This window comes from Myotis yumanensis, unplaced genomic scaffold, assembly GCF_028538775.1.
Source record: "Myotis yumanensis isolate MYYU_CA2020_CCGP unplaced genomic scaffold, mMyoYum1.0.hap1 SCAF_1, whole genome shotgun sequence".
Taxonomy (NCBI): Eukaryota; Metazoa; Chordata; class Mammalia; order Chiroptera; family Vespertilionidae; genus Myotis; species Myotis yumanensis.
Genome location: NW_027223752.1, coordinates 51,810,937 through 51,826,910, shown reverse-complemented (window position 1 = coordinate 51,826,910; position 15,974 = coordinate 51,810,937). Strand labels below are relative to the sequence as shown.

The 15,974-nt window shown below is 39.0% G+C and overlaps 1 protein-coding gene across 2 annotated transcripts in view; it reads left to right on the top strand.

The window, feature by feature from the left end:
* The window catches only part of TRIP4 (thyroid hormone receptor interactor 4), a 67,763-nt gene extending 53,933 nt beyond the window's left edge, over nucleotides 1-13,830 (top strand). For both annotated transcript variants that reach the window (XM_070421092.1, XM_070421084.1), the window contains 2 exons: nucleotides 6,255-6,357; nucleotides 13,542-13,830. In XM_070421092.1, the coding sequence (XP_070277193.1) occupies nucleotides 6,255-6,357; nucleotides 13,542-13,609 (171 nt within the window). In that variant the 3' untranslated portion in view covers nucleotides 13,610-13,830. The remainder of the gene's footprint in view (nucleotides 1-6,254; nucleotides 6,358-13,541) is intronic.
* The last annotated feature ends 2,144 nt before the right edge of the window (nucleotides 13,831-15,974 follow it).

Below are 15,974 nucleotides of genomic sequence, written 5' to 3'. Positions count from 1 at the left end.
CAAGTCTTCCTACTTAGATGGTAGAAAGCACATGCCAAGGAGAGGGAGTAAGGTGAGGTAGGCAGTTATGGGCCTGTATGGAGAGTAATAGCAAACCAGTTTGTTGAGGGAAGAGTATGAGTGAAGGGGAAGAAGCAGCAAACAAAAATGGAAAGGTATGTTTTTGTCAGAGATAGATACCTTTGAATGACAGGCCACAGGAGGAAGGCTTTTTTCTGTAGTCAGTTGTGGGATGGGAAAAGGTGTTTTGAAGGTGATCAGAGCTTTGCTTGAGGAAAATCAATCTGGCAGCAATGTTGAAGGTATTTGTCATCCAAGGTAGAGATTTTTTTAAAAATCTGTTCTAGGATAATGCCAGCAAAATTAGGCAATAGGGTGTGGGGGCAGATGCAAAAGGTTTTATATAGGTAGAATCAAACACCTAATGTGACACTTTCATTTTGCCTGTAAGTAAACCCAGGCTTAGAGAGAATGTGATCTGCTTGATTTAGAAGGAATCTGCTCTAGTCTTGCTATCTTACTGCAATCTGTTCAAAGCTTCTTGATTTGTCATCCAGTCTACTGTATGAACCAGGTGGCAAATTGTCTCCTATTTTAAAATTTTATTGCTCAGAATATTATACAATCATACATTCATGAAGTATTTATTGACCATGTGCCATGTACCAGGCACTGTGCTAAAGACTGAGGATCCAGAGTTTTAACAAGATTAAAAATATTTATTTTTTTAGTGACTTTAGAGAGAGAGGAAGGGAGAGAAAGAGGAAAACATTGATATTAGAGAGAAACATCAATTGATTGCCTCCCATAGGTGCCTGGACCAGGGATCAAACCCCCATCCTGGATAAGTACCCTGACCAGGAATTGAACTGGCAACCTTTTGGTGCATGGGATGATGCTCAACCAACTGTGCCATACCTGCCAGGGCTTAGCAAGATATTTTATTCCCTCTAGATCCTTAAGTCTACTAGAAGAGACTGAAACAAAAAAACCCCAACCATAATAATTATCATATGAACAAAGAAATACACAAAAGAGGAGACCAAACCCTAAGTCAGCTGGAGGTAGGATAGGAAGGTTAAAGAAGCTTCTAAAAATGGTCAGTCAGAAGAAGGTAGAATTTATGTCTTCCTCAATATACCATGCTATATCATGTGTGTATGCTCTTGTCCGCCAGGAGAGTTCCTATTTAATCTTTTAAACAGCTTAGATGTCATTCTTTCAGTAGAGTCTTCCCTGACTTCAGCCCATTTCCTCCTTGGCAGGATGGTAATTTTTTTTATAATTACAAAAATAAAATGTTCACATGTAGTTGGTCACCATCTATGTCATATTCATCTTTTTATCTCCAGTGTCCTAGTATATAACCTGGCACATAGTAGGTACTCAATAAAAGTTGTAACAATATATTGAGAGGCTGGCAATGATTGATATACTAGTATGAAAAGCCTTAAGTGCTTTGTGAAGGAATTTGAATTGTATTCTAAAGGCAACTATATAAGTGATGTAATGAGATGTGTATTTTAGAAAGATTATCCTGGCAGCAGTAGGAAAGATGGACTGGATGGGGCAAGCCTAAATATAAGGAAATAATTGTCCAGGTGAGGCATGATGAAGGTCTGCAACAATACTCAGGCAGGTTAGTGGACAGAAAGGAACAAATGATTGAAATGTTTAGGACTTGATGATTTGATTGGATATGAAGTATGAGAAAAAGAAAAGAGTCTAGGATTAACTTGTGTTTCTGGCTGTGGTGAGTGGGTGAATGGTACTACCTTTAGTCCAGATGGGGTATACAAAAGAAGAGAATTTTCTTTTAAGGTAAATGACTTTTTAAAATGAGCTGCCCTAACTGGTTTGGCACAGTGGATAGAGTGTCAGCCTGCGGACTCAAGGGTCCCAGGTTCGATTCTGGTCAAGGGCATGTACCTTGGTTGTGGGCACATCCCCAGTAGGGAGTGTGCAGGAGGCAGCTGATCGATGTTTCTCTCTCATTGATGTTTCTAACTCTCTATCCCTCTCCCTTCCTCTCCGTAAAAAATCAATAAAATATATTTTTTAAAATAAATGAGCTATGGCAAAGGAAACCTATATTGTAGCCGTGAAGGAGAGGTGTTCTCTAGTGTGTGCTCACCATACCAAAATCAACTTTTCTGTAAGTTTTCATTTGCATAGTTTAAAATATTTTAATCTGTTTTGTTCTAAAAGACAAATGTTATCTAGTAAGGGGTACTGTTAATGTTAATCATGCTTAATAATTATCTTACCTTGATATGTTAACTAAGGTCAAAGGATTCTCTGAGCTTTGCCTCAGAATGGTTCTCAGTTGAGTCAAACCAGACATCTATAATAATAAAAGCATAATATGCTAATTAGACTGGACAACCTTCTCGTGAAGCCAGGGCTTCGAGGGAAACCCTGGTCCCGGAGGAAAGCCTGGGTCCCAGGTGCCAGAGGGAAGCTGGTGCCGGCAGCCGGGGAAAAGAAGGCCTACTCTTGCACGAATTTTGTGCATCGGGCCTCTAGTTGGGAAATAAAATCTAAAACTGGCAGTCTTTAACTCAAGAGGAGGTATTAGTCCCAGGGTAGACTTCAGTGGTTAAGAACCTTACAATGAAGTATCTTTAATTAAGAGCAATTTTCTTTTGGTTCTTACTAGTTTAAGTAGAAAGCTTGCTATATGAAAATTAAGACCAAAAATACTTGTCATGAATGGGTGATTCCCATTTAGGTTTTGAAAAGGTCAGGGCAGAAAAGCTGAGGTTAATTTTAGAGAAATATACTTGATTGGATTCTATTGCATGTGGAGGTTCCAGCATAGGACTCCAAAAGGCACAGAAAGCCACAGTGGAAATTTTATTGTGAGTAGGATGGGACCAGGAGACCAATGCTTTGTGACTTAAACCAGATCAACTTCCTCAAATGACTATAAGACCTATAAACTACATATCGCTTATCACTTATTCATTTCACCTGGAGCAAATATGAATTGACTCTATCATTGAGATGGAACCACCTGCCTTTGATACATGATTTGAATTGGGTACTGGTACAAAGGAGTTCAACTATCCCACTTTGGGCCAGCTGGCATGATCTTTACCTAACCCCAGTCAATATACAGTAGTCAAAGTATCATGATCAATGTTACCCTGATATGAGAAAACTTTTATCTTCCAGGAGAATAGGGCCCGGGGTGCTAGTTATCCTTTGAACACCTTGAATTGCTTTGAAGGGCAATGTAAACAAGAACTATTTATCAGAGAACACAGTTGCTTTTGGCATCTGCTGCTTTGGTGCTTGTGGCCTTTTTATCAGACTCATTTTTTTTCTTTCCAAATATTATCACCTCTACTTGGAGTTGGTTTTCAGCTAACTAGATTTCAGAGCCTGATTTTATGTCTTATCTAGTTCCTCAAAGTTTAATCCAAGAAACCTACAGCAAATATATGTTCCTTGTCAGTGACTTTTTCTTGACTGCTTTAGCTTTTAGTTCTGTGGAGACAGGTATAATAAGATTTAGAGCTCATCTGGGGATTTGTGAAGAGTGACATCATTTAGGAGTTACTGATCATTTCAGTGCAAGGACTAAATGGAGGCACTCTTGCAGAGTTGGTGAAAATGCCCACTTGGTTTTGAATCTGCGGTTGCCCAAAACTACTAAACTTTTTTTCTTTTATGAAAATGGAAAAGAAATGTGTTCTAGATCAGCGGTCGCCAACCATTTGGACCTCACGGACCACCGATTGGCGACCGCTGTTCTAGATAGCTGGTGAATAATTTTCCTCTGGAGGGGAGAAGAAAATGGCTGTTTAGTAGTTAATTACCATTTATACTAGACAGCTGTGAAACTTATGAGGCATGAAAGAAGAGTCCACCACACCTCCCCTGGTGGTCAGGCCAGAAACCAGGTGATGATAGGAGTCATGTTGTCTTAGGTAAGGACAGTAGCAACTTTCTGAAGAGTCTGTCACTGAATCTGAATGGTTGCTTTGAGTTGCTTGCTTGATCTTATAACCCACAACGCCTACTGTACTATGTCAGTGATCCTTAATCTAGCATTTTCTCTAAATTGGATATGACATCAGTTTATCCACATTCTTCACAAATATGAATCCTCCTCTCTTAATTTACTCTTTCTCTGAGTCAGCTGCGTTTTAGTCTTTGCCTCTCAGACCAGAAATTCCTTTCTTGTCTCTGACTTGTTAGTGTATAATGTGGTCCCTAACGCCCAGGCTGCAGTTGCAGAGATTGTATGTTTTTGGAGGTTCTGAGGCTCTGCCAAGCTGACTTTGCTATAATGCGTTTTGCCATGAAAAATAATCTATTTTCCCAATGCACAGACCTGCCTTTCTTTATTCCTTGTAGGCTGCTTTGTTCTTCAGCTATGTTTCTTATAAGCCTCTTAAAGTTCAGTGATAGAGCTTGGGAAAAGGGATATTCACATGAAACTTGGATTTAATTTCAGTTAATTTTTATTTTATTGAATTTATTGGGGTGACATTGGTTCACAAGGGAAAGTTGATTTTAATATTTAGCTTTACTGTGAGGCATGAATGGGTCCAAGGAACCTGTTGTTCTATAATATCATTTATCCAACCTTTTCCCCTTTATTTGACATTTGCTTACTGTGTACTTTTTATATATCAGGGTACTTTTTATTAAACTTAGGGCCTTATTGGATACTTGCCAAGACACAAAAGTTTTAATTTAGCTTGAGGGATAACAGATTACAGAATAGCACCTGCTTTTACCCAGAGTTAAAATCCTAGGAGTGTCTAGTTCCCAGCCTATGCATATTCAGCATTATTAAGTTAACCTTAATGCACAAGTTGGTAAATTCCTTATTCTTTCATTCAATAAGTATTTATTGATTGCCTTAGTATATGCCAGGCATGATTGGTACTGAGAAGTAAATTTTGACAAAAATCTCTGCCTTCATGGAGCTTTCATCCTATTAAGGGGAGGACAAATTAAAAAATTTAAATAAATTGCCCAGCCAAGTGGGTCAGTTGGTTGGAGTGTCATTCATACAACAAAAAGTTGCAGGCTCCATTCCCCGTGAGGTCACATACCTGGGTTGCACGTTCAATTCCCAGTTAGGTGTATATGGGAGGCAACTGATCGATGTTTCTCTCTCACATCCCCTTCATCTCTCTCTAAAAATCAATAAAAACATATCCTCAGGTGAGGATTAAAAAGCAAAAAGTTATTGAAGGGAAAAAAATAATAATTCCTTCTTTCTCTATTCCGGCCCCCCCTCCCCCCCAGCCCCCGGTAACCTCTATTTTACCTTGTATTTCTATGAATTCGCCTATTCTAAGTACCACATATAAGTAGAATCATACAATATTTGCCCTTTGAGTCTGGTTTATTTTACTTAGCATGATTTTTCAAGATTTATCCATCTTGTATCAGAATTTCATTTCTTTTTTATTGATTTCAGAGAGGAAGGGAGAGAGAGATAGAAACATCATTGATGAGAGAGAATCATCAATCAACTGCCTTCTGCACATCCCCTCCCCCCCCATTCCACTGGGGATCAAGCCCACAACCTGGGCATGTGCCCGGATTGAACTGTGACCTCCTGGTTCATAGGTCAATGCTCAACCACTGAGCCACACTGGCCGGGCTCATTTCTTTTTAAGGCTGAATAATATTCATTCTATGTAAATACCACATTTTGTTTATTCATTTACCTACTAATGAATTGTGGAAACTAGTGGCTATTGTGAATAATGCTGCTGTGAACATTTATGTGTTTGTGTCCCTTTCAGTTCTTTTGGGTATATGCCAGGAAGTGGAATTGCTGAATTATATGGTAATTCTGTATTTAGCTTTTTTAAGAACTCCAAACTGTTTTTCCACAGCGGTTGTACCATTTTACATCCACACCAACAATGCATGAGGGTTTCAATTTGCCCAATGTTCCTGAAGGAGACCTCTGAATCTCCCACTTCATAGTCGCTTATATTAAAGGAACAGGCAGTCTTATTCTGGGAAGATCTCAGGCATCCTTTTTTTTTTTTTTTTTTTTTAAAGAAATGATAGACAATAGACTACATAAGAATACTGTGCTAAGGCCTGAGAAAAGGTGAAGGTTTGTTCTTGTTGTTGAGCATAATCCTCTTTACGTGAGTATGAAATGAAGAGTACTGTCATCAGCATGTTGAGGTGAAATCTGGGACATCTTTGATCTTCTTGAAATTCAAAATTTGTCCCAACTAGACTGAACTTTTTATTTTTATATTTCACAGTATCCAGACATGAGTCAAGAATCTGATTCTCCATTTGTTTTCATCTGCAAAAATCCCCAGGAAATGATTGTGAAGTTTCCCATTAAAGGAAATCCAAAAATCTGTAAGTCACAAGCTTTTACGGTCTAATTTTCTTTTTTTATCTTGCACCTCACTTGTTTAACTTTTTGAAATTTTTCTCTTTTTACCCTCTTCTATAGCATCTCAAGTGTTGGAGGATTAATAAATTTATATTTATTGATAACTTTAATGTTAGGTTAACTGTAGAATACCTTTTCTAAAGTGTATCCTGATTGGTCCACAATTATTGGCATGCTAATGAATCATTGTAATCTTCAATTTAGGACCCCAATACATTTAAATCCTATGTGTCAGCCAAAAGAGTGTGCTTTGTTCTGCTATACTGCTTAGTGGCAGCATTGTCATTTATCCATTGTTCATCAGTATTTAATCCACGAATAAGACAACTTTTTAAGTGTCTGTTCTTGATTGTCTATTTTGGAGGCATTACTTCCCCACTATTCCCTCTTACCCTCCCCCCAATTCCCTTGATCACTGGTTTCTAGAGCTTTGCCCTAAGCATCTTGTTTTTCATCTTTTTGAAACATCTTGATGATTTCTTTTTCTGTAACTTTTGCTTTTATGTATTTGTGATTATAGTACCCTTTTTATATTCACCTCTTAGGAAGTGCTTGTTGACTACTCTTTGAACACTCAACTTTTCTTCATCTTCCATCTTCTCTTTCTCTGTCTGGTCCTACAGCAGCCTCTTCTGTTTCAAAGCAATCTAAGGAAACATATAGTGGTATCCTCTTTGTCTAACTTTCTTTAAAAAACAACATCAACTATTCTCCCATTTGTTCATATCAGTTACTATTTTATGCCTCTGTGACATTGCTTTCCCACTGTGTGAACTGGATGATTCTGGGGCATGCATTGTCTTCAGCTGTGCGCAACTCTATCTCACCCATTATCTTGAAGATCAGTTAGCCACTTTATAATTCTTTTCTGTGGAGAAGGACTTCTCAAACTATCCTATATATTAAAAGGGTAATATGCAAATTGTCCCCTCAACCGGGAGTTCAACCAGAGTTGGACCAGGGGGCAGGGCCAGCCCACCAACCTCCCGCATCCCCTCCACCCGGCCATTGGCCTGATTGGTCCTATCGGGGCGGACCAGCTAGACCCCACCCGTGCACGAATTCATGCATTGGGCCTCTAGGAATATAAATAAAAATCACCTATAGAACTGTTAAGAGAGAATCCTAGGCCTTCTCCCCAAGGTACCTATGGCTTTGATCGACTGAGTACACTGAGTAATACTGCTTTTAATCACAAAATGAAATGCTTTGAGTATGAACTTAAATTAATGTATATTCACTACAAAATTCAGGCAACTCTCATGATTTAAATGACACATATGTTCCTGAGTTTCCTACAAATCAGAAAATCTGAACATAAGTTGCCCTTAACTTATCCAAATTATTTACTTCAGACTTTACCCTAATGGGTAGCCAAGCAGCCCTGGAAATTCTTTTCCCTTCTTCTACACTATGTAGGATTTAAATCTTTCTTTTCCTCTCCTTTTTGGTTGTGGCATTCTACCCTCTTCTTCTCTGTTCCATTCTCACCTTACTCTGGTGGTAAGAGGAAATGTGGTATGTCTCCTCTGTCAAACCCACTGCTACCTTGATCTTTACCTTAGTTACCTTTTCTTAGCTGCCTCCTCTATCTTGGTTTTTATCTACTGTTTAAGCTCCCGTGAGAAAATGTTCTCTGTACACAGAGTTTAGATCAGGGGTGGGCAAACTTTTTGACTCGAGGGCCACAATGGGTTCTTAAACTGGACCGGAGGGCCGGAACAAAAGCATGGATGGAGTGTTTGTGTGAACTAATATAAATTCAAAGTAAACATCATTACATAAAAGGGTACGGTCTTGCCGAACCGGTTTGGCTCAGTGGATAGAGCGTCGGCCTGCGGACTCAAGGGTCCCAGGTTCGATTCCGGTCAAGGGCATGTACCTTGGTTGCAGGCACATCCCCAGTGGGGAGTGTGCAGGAGGCAGCTGATCGATGTTTCTCTCTCATCGATGTTTCTAACTCTCTATCTCTCTCCCTTCCTCTCTGTAAAAAATCAATAAAATGTATTAAAAAAAAAAAAAATAGGCCAAGGGCTTTCCCTCGTGCCTTTAAAAAAAAAAAAAAAAAAAAAAAGGGTACGGTCTTTTTTTTTTTTAGTTTTATTCATTTCAAACGGGCCGGATCCGGCCCGCAGGCCGTAGTTTGCCCACGGCTGGTTTAGATACTTCTCTGAAATGTTTTACTTCAGTACTATCTCTACCCAGACAGAGATCCACCTTCAGCACATATATGGCCTTCATTTTTTTCCATAAGGTTTAATAGGGGTGAGGAGTGATGATCTTAGGGAGCAAGCTTTAATAACCTCCTGTCTTTCCCCATTGTTTCTGTTAGTTAAAAGCTTTTAAAAGCCAAAATGGGATGTATACTTGTTTCAGGGACAACAGAGCTACATAGAAATTATGAGCCTACAGCTTCTTTCATGGTAGACCAGTCAAGGTGAAAAAACATTGGTCAGAAACAATAGGTAGTGAAAATTGGTGTGTTGTTTTTTTAAAGGAAAGAATAGGCTCACCAATCCCTGTGTGTCTCAGAAAAATAAATTCAATTGAGAGGAAACCAGAGTGAGGATTTAGTCAGGTATAAAGTTTCTGTTCTCTATAACTCCCCATTCCTTTATCCTTCATTCAATTTTACCATCTCTAAAAACTTTACACTCTGCCAGAACTTCCTTGCCTTAGGTCGTAGGGGCCACTTTCAGTAGTTTACAGCTGGGAGAGTCTTTAATCCCACAGCCACAGGGAAAAATATATAGTTGGCTTTTAATTTGGAATGCTTCATAGTTTATTCTAGATATATTGTTACTTGTAATGGTTAAGTTCCATAATATTAATAATATAGTTAGTACTCTACTTCAATGACTGCCATAACTATAGTTTAAAATAAAATAAAAATTTTTGTGGGATGGCTTAGGAACCTAACCACCTTTTTTAAAAAATATATATTTTATTGATTTCAGAGAGGGAGAGAGAGAGAAACATCAATGATGAGTGAGAGTCATTGATCGGCTGCCTCCTGCAGGCCCCCTACTGGGGATCAAGCCCGCAACCTGTGCATGTGCCCTTGACCGGAATTGAACCTGGGACCTTTCAGTCCGCAGACCGACGCTCTATCCACTGAGCCAAACCGGCTAGGGCATAACCACCTTTTATAGATAGTTATATGAGAAATATATTCCAAGTTCTAAACTTCTGACTTGGAAATAAACTTTTAGAATACAACCCATTTATATGTTGTGTCATGTATATATATGTATATATGCCTTCATTGAAAGGTATACATTTTGATTTACGTTTTTGGACATGTAAACTTGAGCTTGCTTGACCTGGGGATAATTGTGTTTCTTGAAATTGAAATAGTTTAAAAAAGAGCAATGTGCAATATGTTATCATTTGGCTGTGCTCAAATTAGGAAATGCAAAAATGTTTAGTATAGTAGAATATATAGGTTGAATGTTCAGAGAGATAGAGGAATCTTTTTACTTTAAATAAACTACATGCTCTATAAACTCATGCAAATACTGCCTTATATCTTATGCAAAGCATGTGAAAATCCCTATGAGAGTTATATCAATGGATGGCAAATACTTTTTCCCTTTCAACTTCTAGCCCATCTGTTGCACATGCATTTGATTTTCTCGTAGGCACCATGATTGAGGATGTGGTTTAATATTGAAATGCTGTAGGTACTAAATGTAAAAGTATTGGGGAAATACAGAAACTAAACATTATCACTCTGCTTTTAAGAGAGTGTATACTGTGTGTTACATTAGTTAACTGTCCAGATCCCAAGTCCAGGCTGAACTAGAACTCAAAGTTCAGAGTCCATGTAATCCAAGGGAAGCCATGATGTCTCTTCTTCATGCAAGAAGCCCTAGTCCCTTGCCCTCATTGCCCACAGCTGACCCCAAGAATTGTTACTATTGGCAGTCACTGTGGTAGATGCTAGGGAATGCAAAGAAGTCCTTATTTGTAAGGAGCTCACAGTTGGCTGGCACATGTACAGTTTTTTTTTTTTAAGGCAGCCTAGGGGATGAAAAGAATTTCTGAATCCCTGGAAATGCCTTGGAAATCCTTACTCCTCTATATCTCCTTCCTCCTATTAGTTTTCTATTTTATGACATCATAATTGAAGTCAGAAATTAGTCTGCCTACCACTGAGTGCTTTGCTCTGATGGGTTGATCTTACCTGAGCTGGTCTTACTTGAAGGTTGTCATAACCAGATTGCAGTTTTCTAAAAATTATACTTGGAAAGTTCTTATACAGTAAAGCTTTGAGAGTGTGAAGAAGGTAATGTCTCTTTTTTTAATATGAGGAATCTGAAATGAATATTGTGAAAACACTTGCCTAGAGTTATATGATAAATTAAAACAGACCATATCTAAGAAATACAGCTCCCAAGCCTCAACTACTTTTTCAGAGAACTTTGAGTTTATGAGGCTCTTTAACATAAGTGATTTCAATTAGTTATTTGATTAAATGACTTAATGTATGTAAAATACTTAGCACAGCGCTTGGTATATAAAAAGCACTTAATGTTAGCTGTAATCCTTTCAACAACTTTGTAAGTTGGTAGGAATTTTTCCTCCTTTCATTTTTAGTAAACAGGTTTATAGGAATTGTATTTTGCTCACATCTTTTTGCTTCTAGGTTTCCAGCTCTTTTCTAGGTTTTATGTGTTTTGTTTTTCATATTGCCTCAGAAACAAATCATTCCAATTTACATTTCATTTTTAGGACACAATATCATAGGGCTGGAAAGAGCCGTCAGTACTATGTAGTCTAGTTTCTTAGCATTGAAAAGATTGAGGACAAGAGTGACTGGGTGACTCCCTTCAGGTTATACAGCTAGGCAGTCTCAGGACTGAAACTGGGACCTGGTTCTTCCAGCTTATTCAATAAAGAGAACTAGAAGTCTGGAGTCCTAGATGGAATTCTAAATTCTGTCCTGGCTTGTTCTAAAAAGCTGAATAATACACCATACTTCTTTGTACCTCTGGGTACCACCACCTTTACCGTGGATACTCTTAATATTATCTATTTTTGGTTACTCAATAGTTCCTATAATGTAAAGGTTTTGAAATTTGTAGTGTCTGCCTTCTTTGTTTAATTCATTTGATGAAAACATTTATTGAGCACCTATCATTTGGTAGTGTTAGAGATACAAAGGCAAACTTGCCTTGTTTTGTAATCCTCACTCAAGTAGTGAGGATATTTTTCCCTTTAATTTTTAGAGAGAGTGAAAGGGAGGGGGGAGAGAGAGAGAGGGAGAGAAGGAGAAAGAGAAACATTGATATGAGAGAGACACATTGATTGGTTGCCTCCCACATTCCCACATGCACCCCACCTCAGGGTGGGGATCAAACCTGCAACCCAGATACGTGCCCTTGATAGGGAATCGAATCCAAGACCCTCTGGTGCACAGGCCGACACTCTAACCACTGAGCATGCCACCCAGGGCCAAACTTGCTTTGTAATCGGGCTCTTTGCCAGATTGCTGGCACATGTTCAGATTTCCAACCAGGCAGCCTAGGGGATGAAAGAACTTCTAAATCCTTGGGAATACTCTGTGCTCTAAAGCCCAAATTAAAATCAACAGCATTGTAAAAATAAAAAAACAATAAAATCAACAGCATTGTGACTATTGTGAATGGCATTTAGATTATCATTTAGTGATGGTTTCTGAGAAAGTACAAAAAAGAAGTAATGTTATTCCAGGAGCAGGTATAGCCCTCGAGAGATGGAGAAGGGGGGAAGAAATTTAGAAAACAGGGAAACTTGTTAAGTTGTGGTTATTTTTCTCACAATCTCTTTGTGCAGTAGTCATGACATGTGTTCTTTATTTTTTTTAAATAAGGTTTTAAAAATATTTATTTGAGAGAGAGAAAGAGAGAGAGAGAAACATCGATTTGTTGTTCCGCTTATTTATGCATTCATTGGGTAATTCTTGTATGTGCCCTGACTGGGGAGCAAGCCCGCAACCTTGGTGTATCAGGATGATGTTCTAACCAACTGAGCCGCACAACATGTATTCTTAATTGGGCAAATGAGGATATTGAAATCCAGAGGAACAATGACTTGCCCCAGATCATATAGCTAGTTAATAGACAAGAACCTGAGTCTCCTGACTCCTAGTCTAGTGCTCTTTTATACCTGATTGCTGCAAGAAATGAAAATGACAGCATATTGGGGCAAAGGTTGTAGGTATGGGCCTCTTATACATGTGGATCCTTGTTTTAGGTTTTTTGTTTGTTTGTTTGTTTTTGTGGTTTTTTTAGTGCTGAGGATGATGTTCAACTTAATTGTTTCTGTTTCCAGCATTAGCATTGCTATGGACTTAAATGAGACTTTTTTTTTGAAGAAAGCAAACTACACACTCTATTCTCAGGCCAGACAGACAGGAAGGAACTCAAGTTTCTTTCTCTTCATGAGATGGATGGCTCCTCAGGCTGCTACCACTGAACCAAACTCTGTCCTGGTAGATCTGAGGAGTCAGAGGTCAGAGACCACAGGTTCTTCACTCCTAAGGCAGGTCACCTGGGACAGGAAGGTTGCTTGTTTTCTAACTTTAACACTTAGAAGAGTCATGCAGCCTGTGACCTTTGCCCTTCTTAGCTGGTGATAGGGGCCCTTTGTCAGTACAGCATTCATGTGGATTCTACTCGACTGTTTCAGGTCACTCCCCCTATTAAGTCAGAGGCAGGAAAGGGGTGAGTTGAACTGCTTTTCTCATTGTGAGGGAGGTTCATGCATTATCCTCAGCGAGTTAACAGGTCAGAGGAATGGGTTTCACACTGTGTGAAATGCCTTTCTCTATTATATTTTCTATTCTTTAAAAACTTGGTTTAGTATTAGATTGGAAAAGATGGTGTTTCTTTTCTACTAGCTACAAAATTAGAAATATTAACTTAGATTCTTTAGGCGAATACTCATTGTGTTTGTGTGCATGCTTTTGTATCTCTCTATATGGTGTTCCCACTGCTTCCTCATTCTTACAGAATGCAACTCTGAAGTTTGAAAGTGTCAGAGTCCTGAAGCAAAATAATTGAATGTGACAGGAACACAGTAACCAGAAGACCTGGGAGGCCATGAAAGATTTGCATTGCAAATATAAAAAATAAATAATGAGGCTTCTTTTTCTCCCTTACAGGGAAACTGGATTCCAAGATCCATCAAGGCGCAAAGAAGGGGTTAATGAAGCAGAATAAAGCTGTCTGACCCCGGAGAAAAGGAACTATACAGCCTAGTGGAGTTTTGTGTACTAAAATTGTTATCCGTTGGTCCTTTGGAACTGAAGCAGTAGAAATCTCAAGGCTTGGAATCAAGCTTGACACTCTCAGAATTTAAACTCTTATCAAACTTGTATATTTTTCTTAGGGAGTGGGATTCTTTATGTAGTGGGTCAAAATCTTTGAATACATTATTTATAAAAACCTATTTTAAAAATTCTAGGTCTTTGACATTTTTTCTTAGAATGGTATTTGAGGAAAAAGGAACAAATTGTTCCTTGGGAAAATTCTTAACCTAGGTTAACGATTTTGGAGGGACCACTTGAATTTTGAGGCCCCCTGCCCCCCAAAAATGATAGCTTGATAGACAATTTGGATGTCTGAGAAATCCTGTGTTTGATACAAACCTGTGATAGGACAAAAAGCTTCGTTGGCAGATTTTTAAAACAAAAAAATTTTTTAAGAGATAGTCTGAATAGGTGCTACCACTTTGTTCTCTGGTTTGAGACATTAGGCATAAGTAGATCAGACTGGGAAGAGATGGAGCCACCTGCTAAAGCAGCATGAAACTGCCCTATTTATTTTGTTGGTATTGCAAAAGCATCACTTGGATGGGGCAATTAGAAACAAACTGAAAAATAAAATCCCTTCAGTAATTGCATCCAAATACCCCCAGATGCTGAAACCAAACCCTTTAAACCATCCACACCCCAGGAAGCTGTGAGTTTTGGAAAAATAGGAGGTTGGTTTGAAATGAGATTTTTACTAGTCAGTCTGGCCCCCACTTAGCAAAGCCTTTCTTCTGAGGCTGTTCAGAAGAGCTATCAGAATCTCAGTTGCTGGTATCAGGGAATTCATGGTCTTAAATGCGTATGTTCTGCTTTTTATGAAGCAGCACCACCACACTGGGGAAGTTGGATCCCCTCCAGCAGTTATGTGCATGACTTAAAAAGAGAGCACAAGGGAGAGAAAAAAAGTGCCCGGTGTTATGAAAAAGATTAATTTCCCCTTTCTTTAATCCTTCATATTCAGCATTTATTTGCATGGAAATACCTCCACTCATTATGCATTGATGTTCACTCAACTGTGAACCCTGCTTGTTGCATAGCTTTAGGCACTGGTTTTGAGGGGGCCTGGTCACTCTGGATTTCCAACCTGATTCTTGTTCTGGTGATGCAAACATGCAGTATTTTCTTTCCTTTCCTGTTCAACCTCTATAGAGAAAATGGAAAAGACCGCTAAGGGCATGTCTGTAGGGGGAAAAGTCTCTTTTTGGCCTCCTACAGACCCTGGTACTGTTAGTGAATCCACATTAGGTTCACTATGCAGTTAATAATTTACCAAGCAGTAGCACCTTGAATTCTGAGCTGGAATTATCTAGTTTTCTTTCTTTCATTTTTTAAAATATATTTTTATTGATTTCAGAGAGGAAGGGAGAGGGAGAGGGACATGGAAACATTAATGAAAGAGAATCATTGATAGGCTGCCTCCTGCATGTCCCCTACTGGGGATTGAGCCTGCATCCTGGGCATGTGCCCTGACCAGGAATCAACTGTGACCTCCTGGATCATAGGTCGATGTTCAACCACTGAGCCACACTGGCCGGGCTGTCTGGTTTCCTTAATACCAAAATAAAACCAAAAGGCACGAGGTAAAGAGCCTAGGGCTGGAAGAGGAAAAGTTAATCTGCCTCTTTATTTAAATGACAGCCTGAGCACAGAAGAGTCTGGATTGATTTTTCCACCTGGATAGATTGTGTGCATGCCTAAAGAAAAACATCAGGAACTGTAAGAGTTCAGGTTATGAAACCATTTTGTGTATCATGATAAAGTTTATAAGGGCCTTCCAAGTTTATAAGAACCACCTCACATCCAAAATATGCAGCTGGAGCCACATGAGAAAATGGCAGAGTAACTTGGAAACTTCTTTTCATGGTTAGACTGTGAAAGTCTGTCTTTAGTTCATGTGGTGGTGGTATTAGGTCCCCTATTTGCAGACACCAGAGAGGAAGTGTGGGAGAGACTTGAGGGTAGATGGGCCTCCATTGCTCAGTGATGAGTAGCATAATTTAAAGCTTAGTGGAAATTATTAGCCTGAATATAAACTCACACAGAAATAGCCAGCCTCTTAGTACTTTATACCACTTTGCTCTGACCCTACAACTAGGACAGCTTGGCCTGAGGGAAGTGCCATGGTTCAGAGCTGGTTTTCTTCTGCGCCCCCTTTTGGATGGTTGGGTTCAGTGGCTCACAATTTATATGGTACCTAAAGGATTCAGTGTTTTTATTTTTGTTTTTCCAGACAGGACCCAATCTTAAATATATAAGCTCAGAGTAGGCTATATATAAAACTGG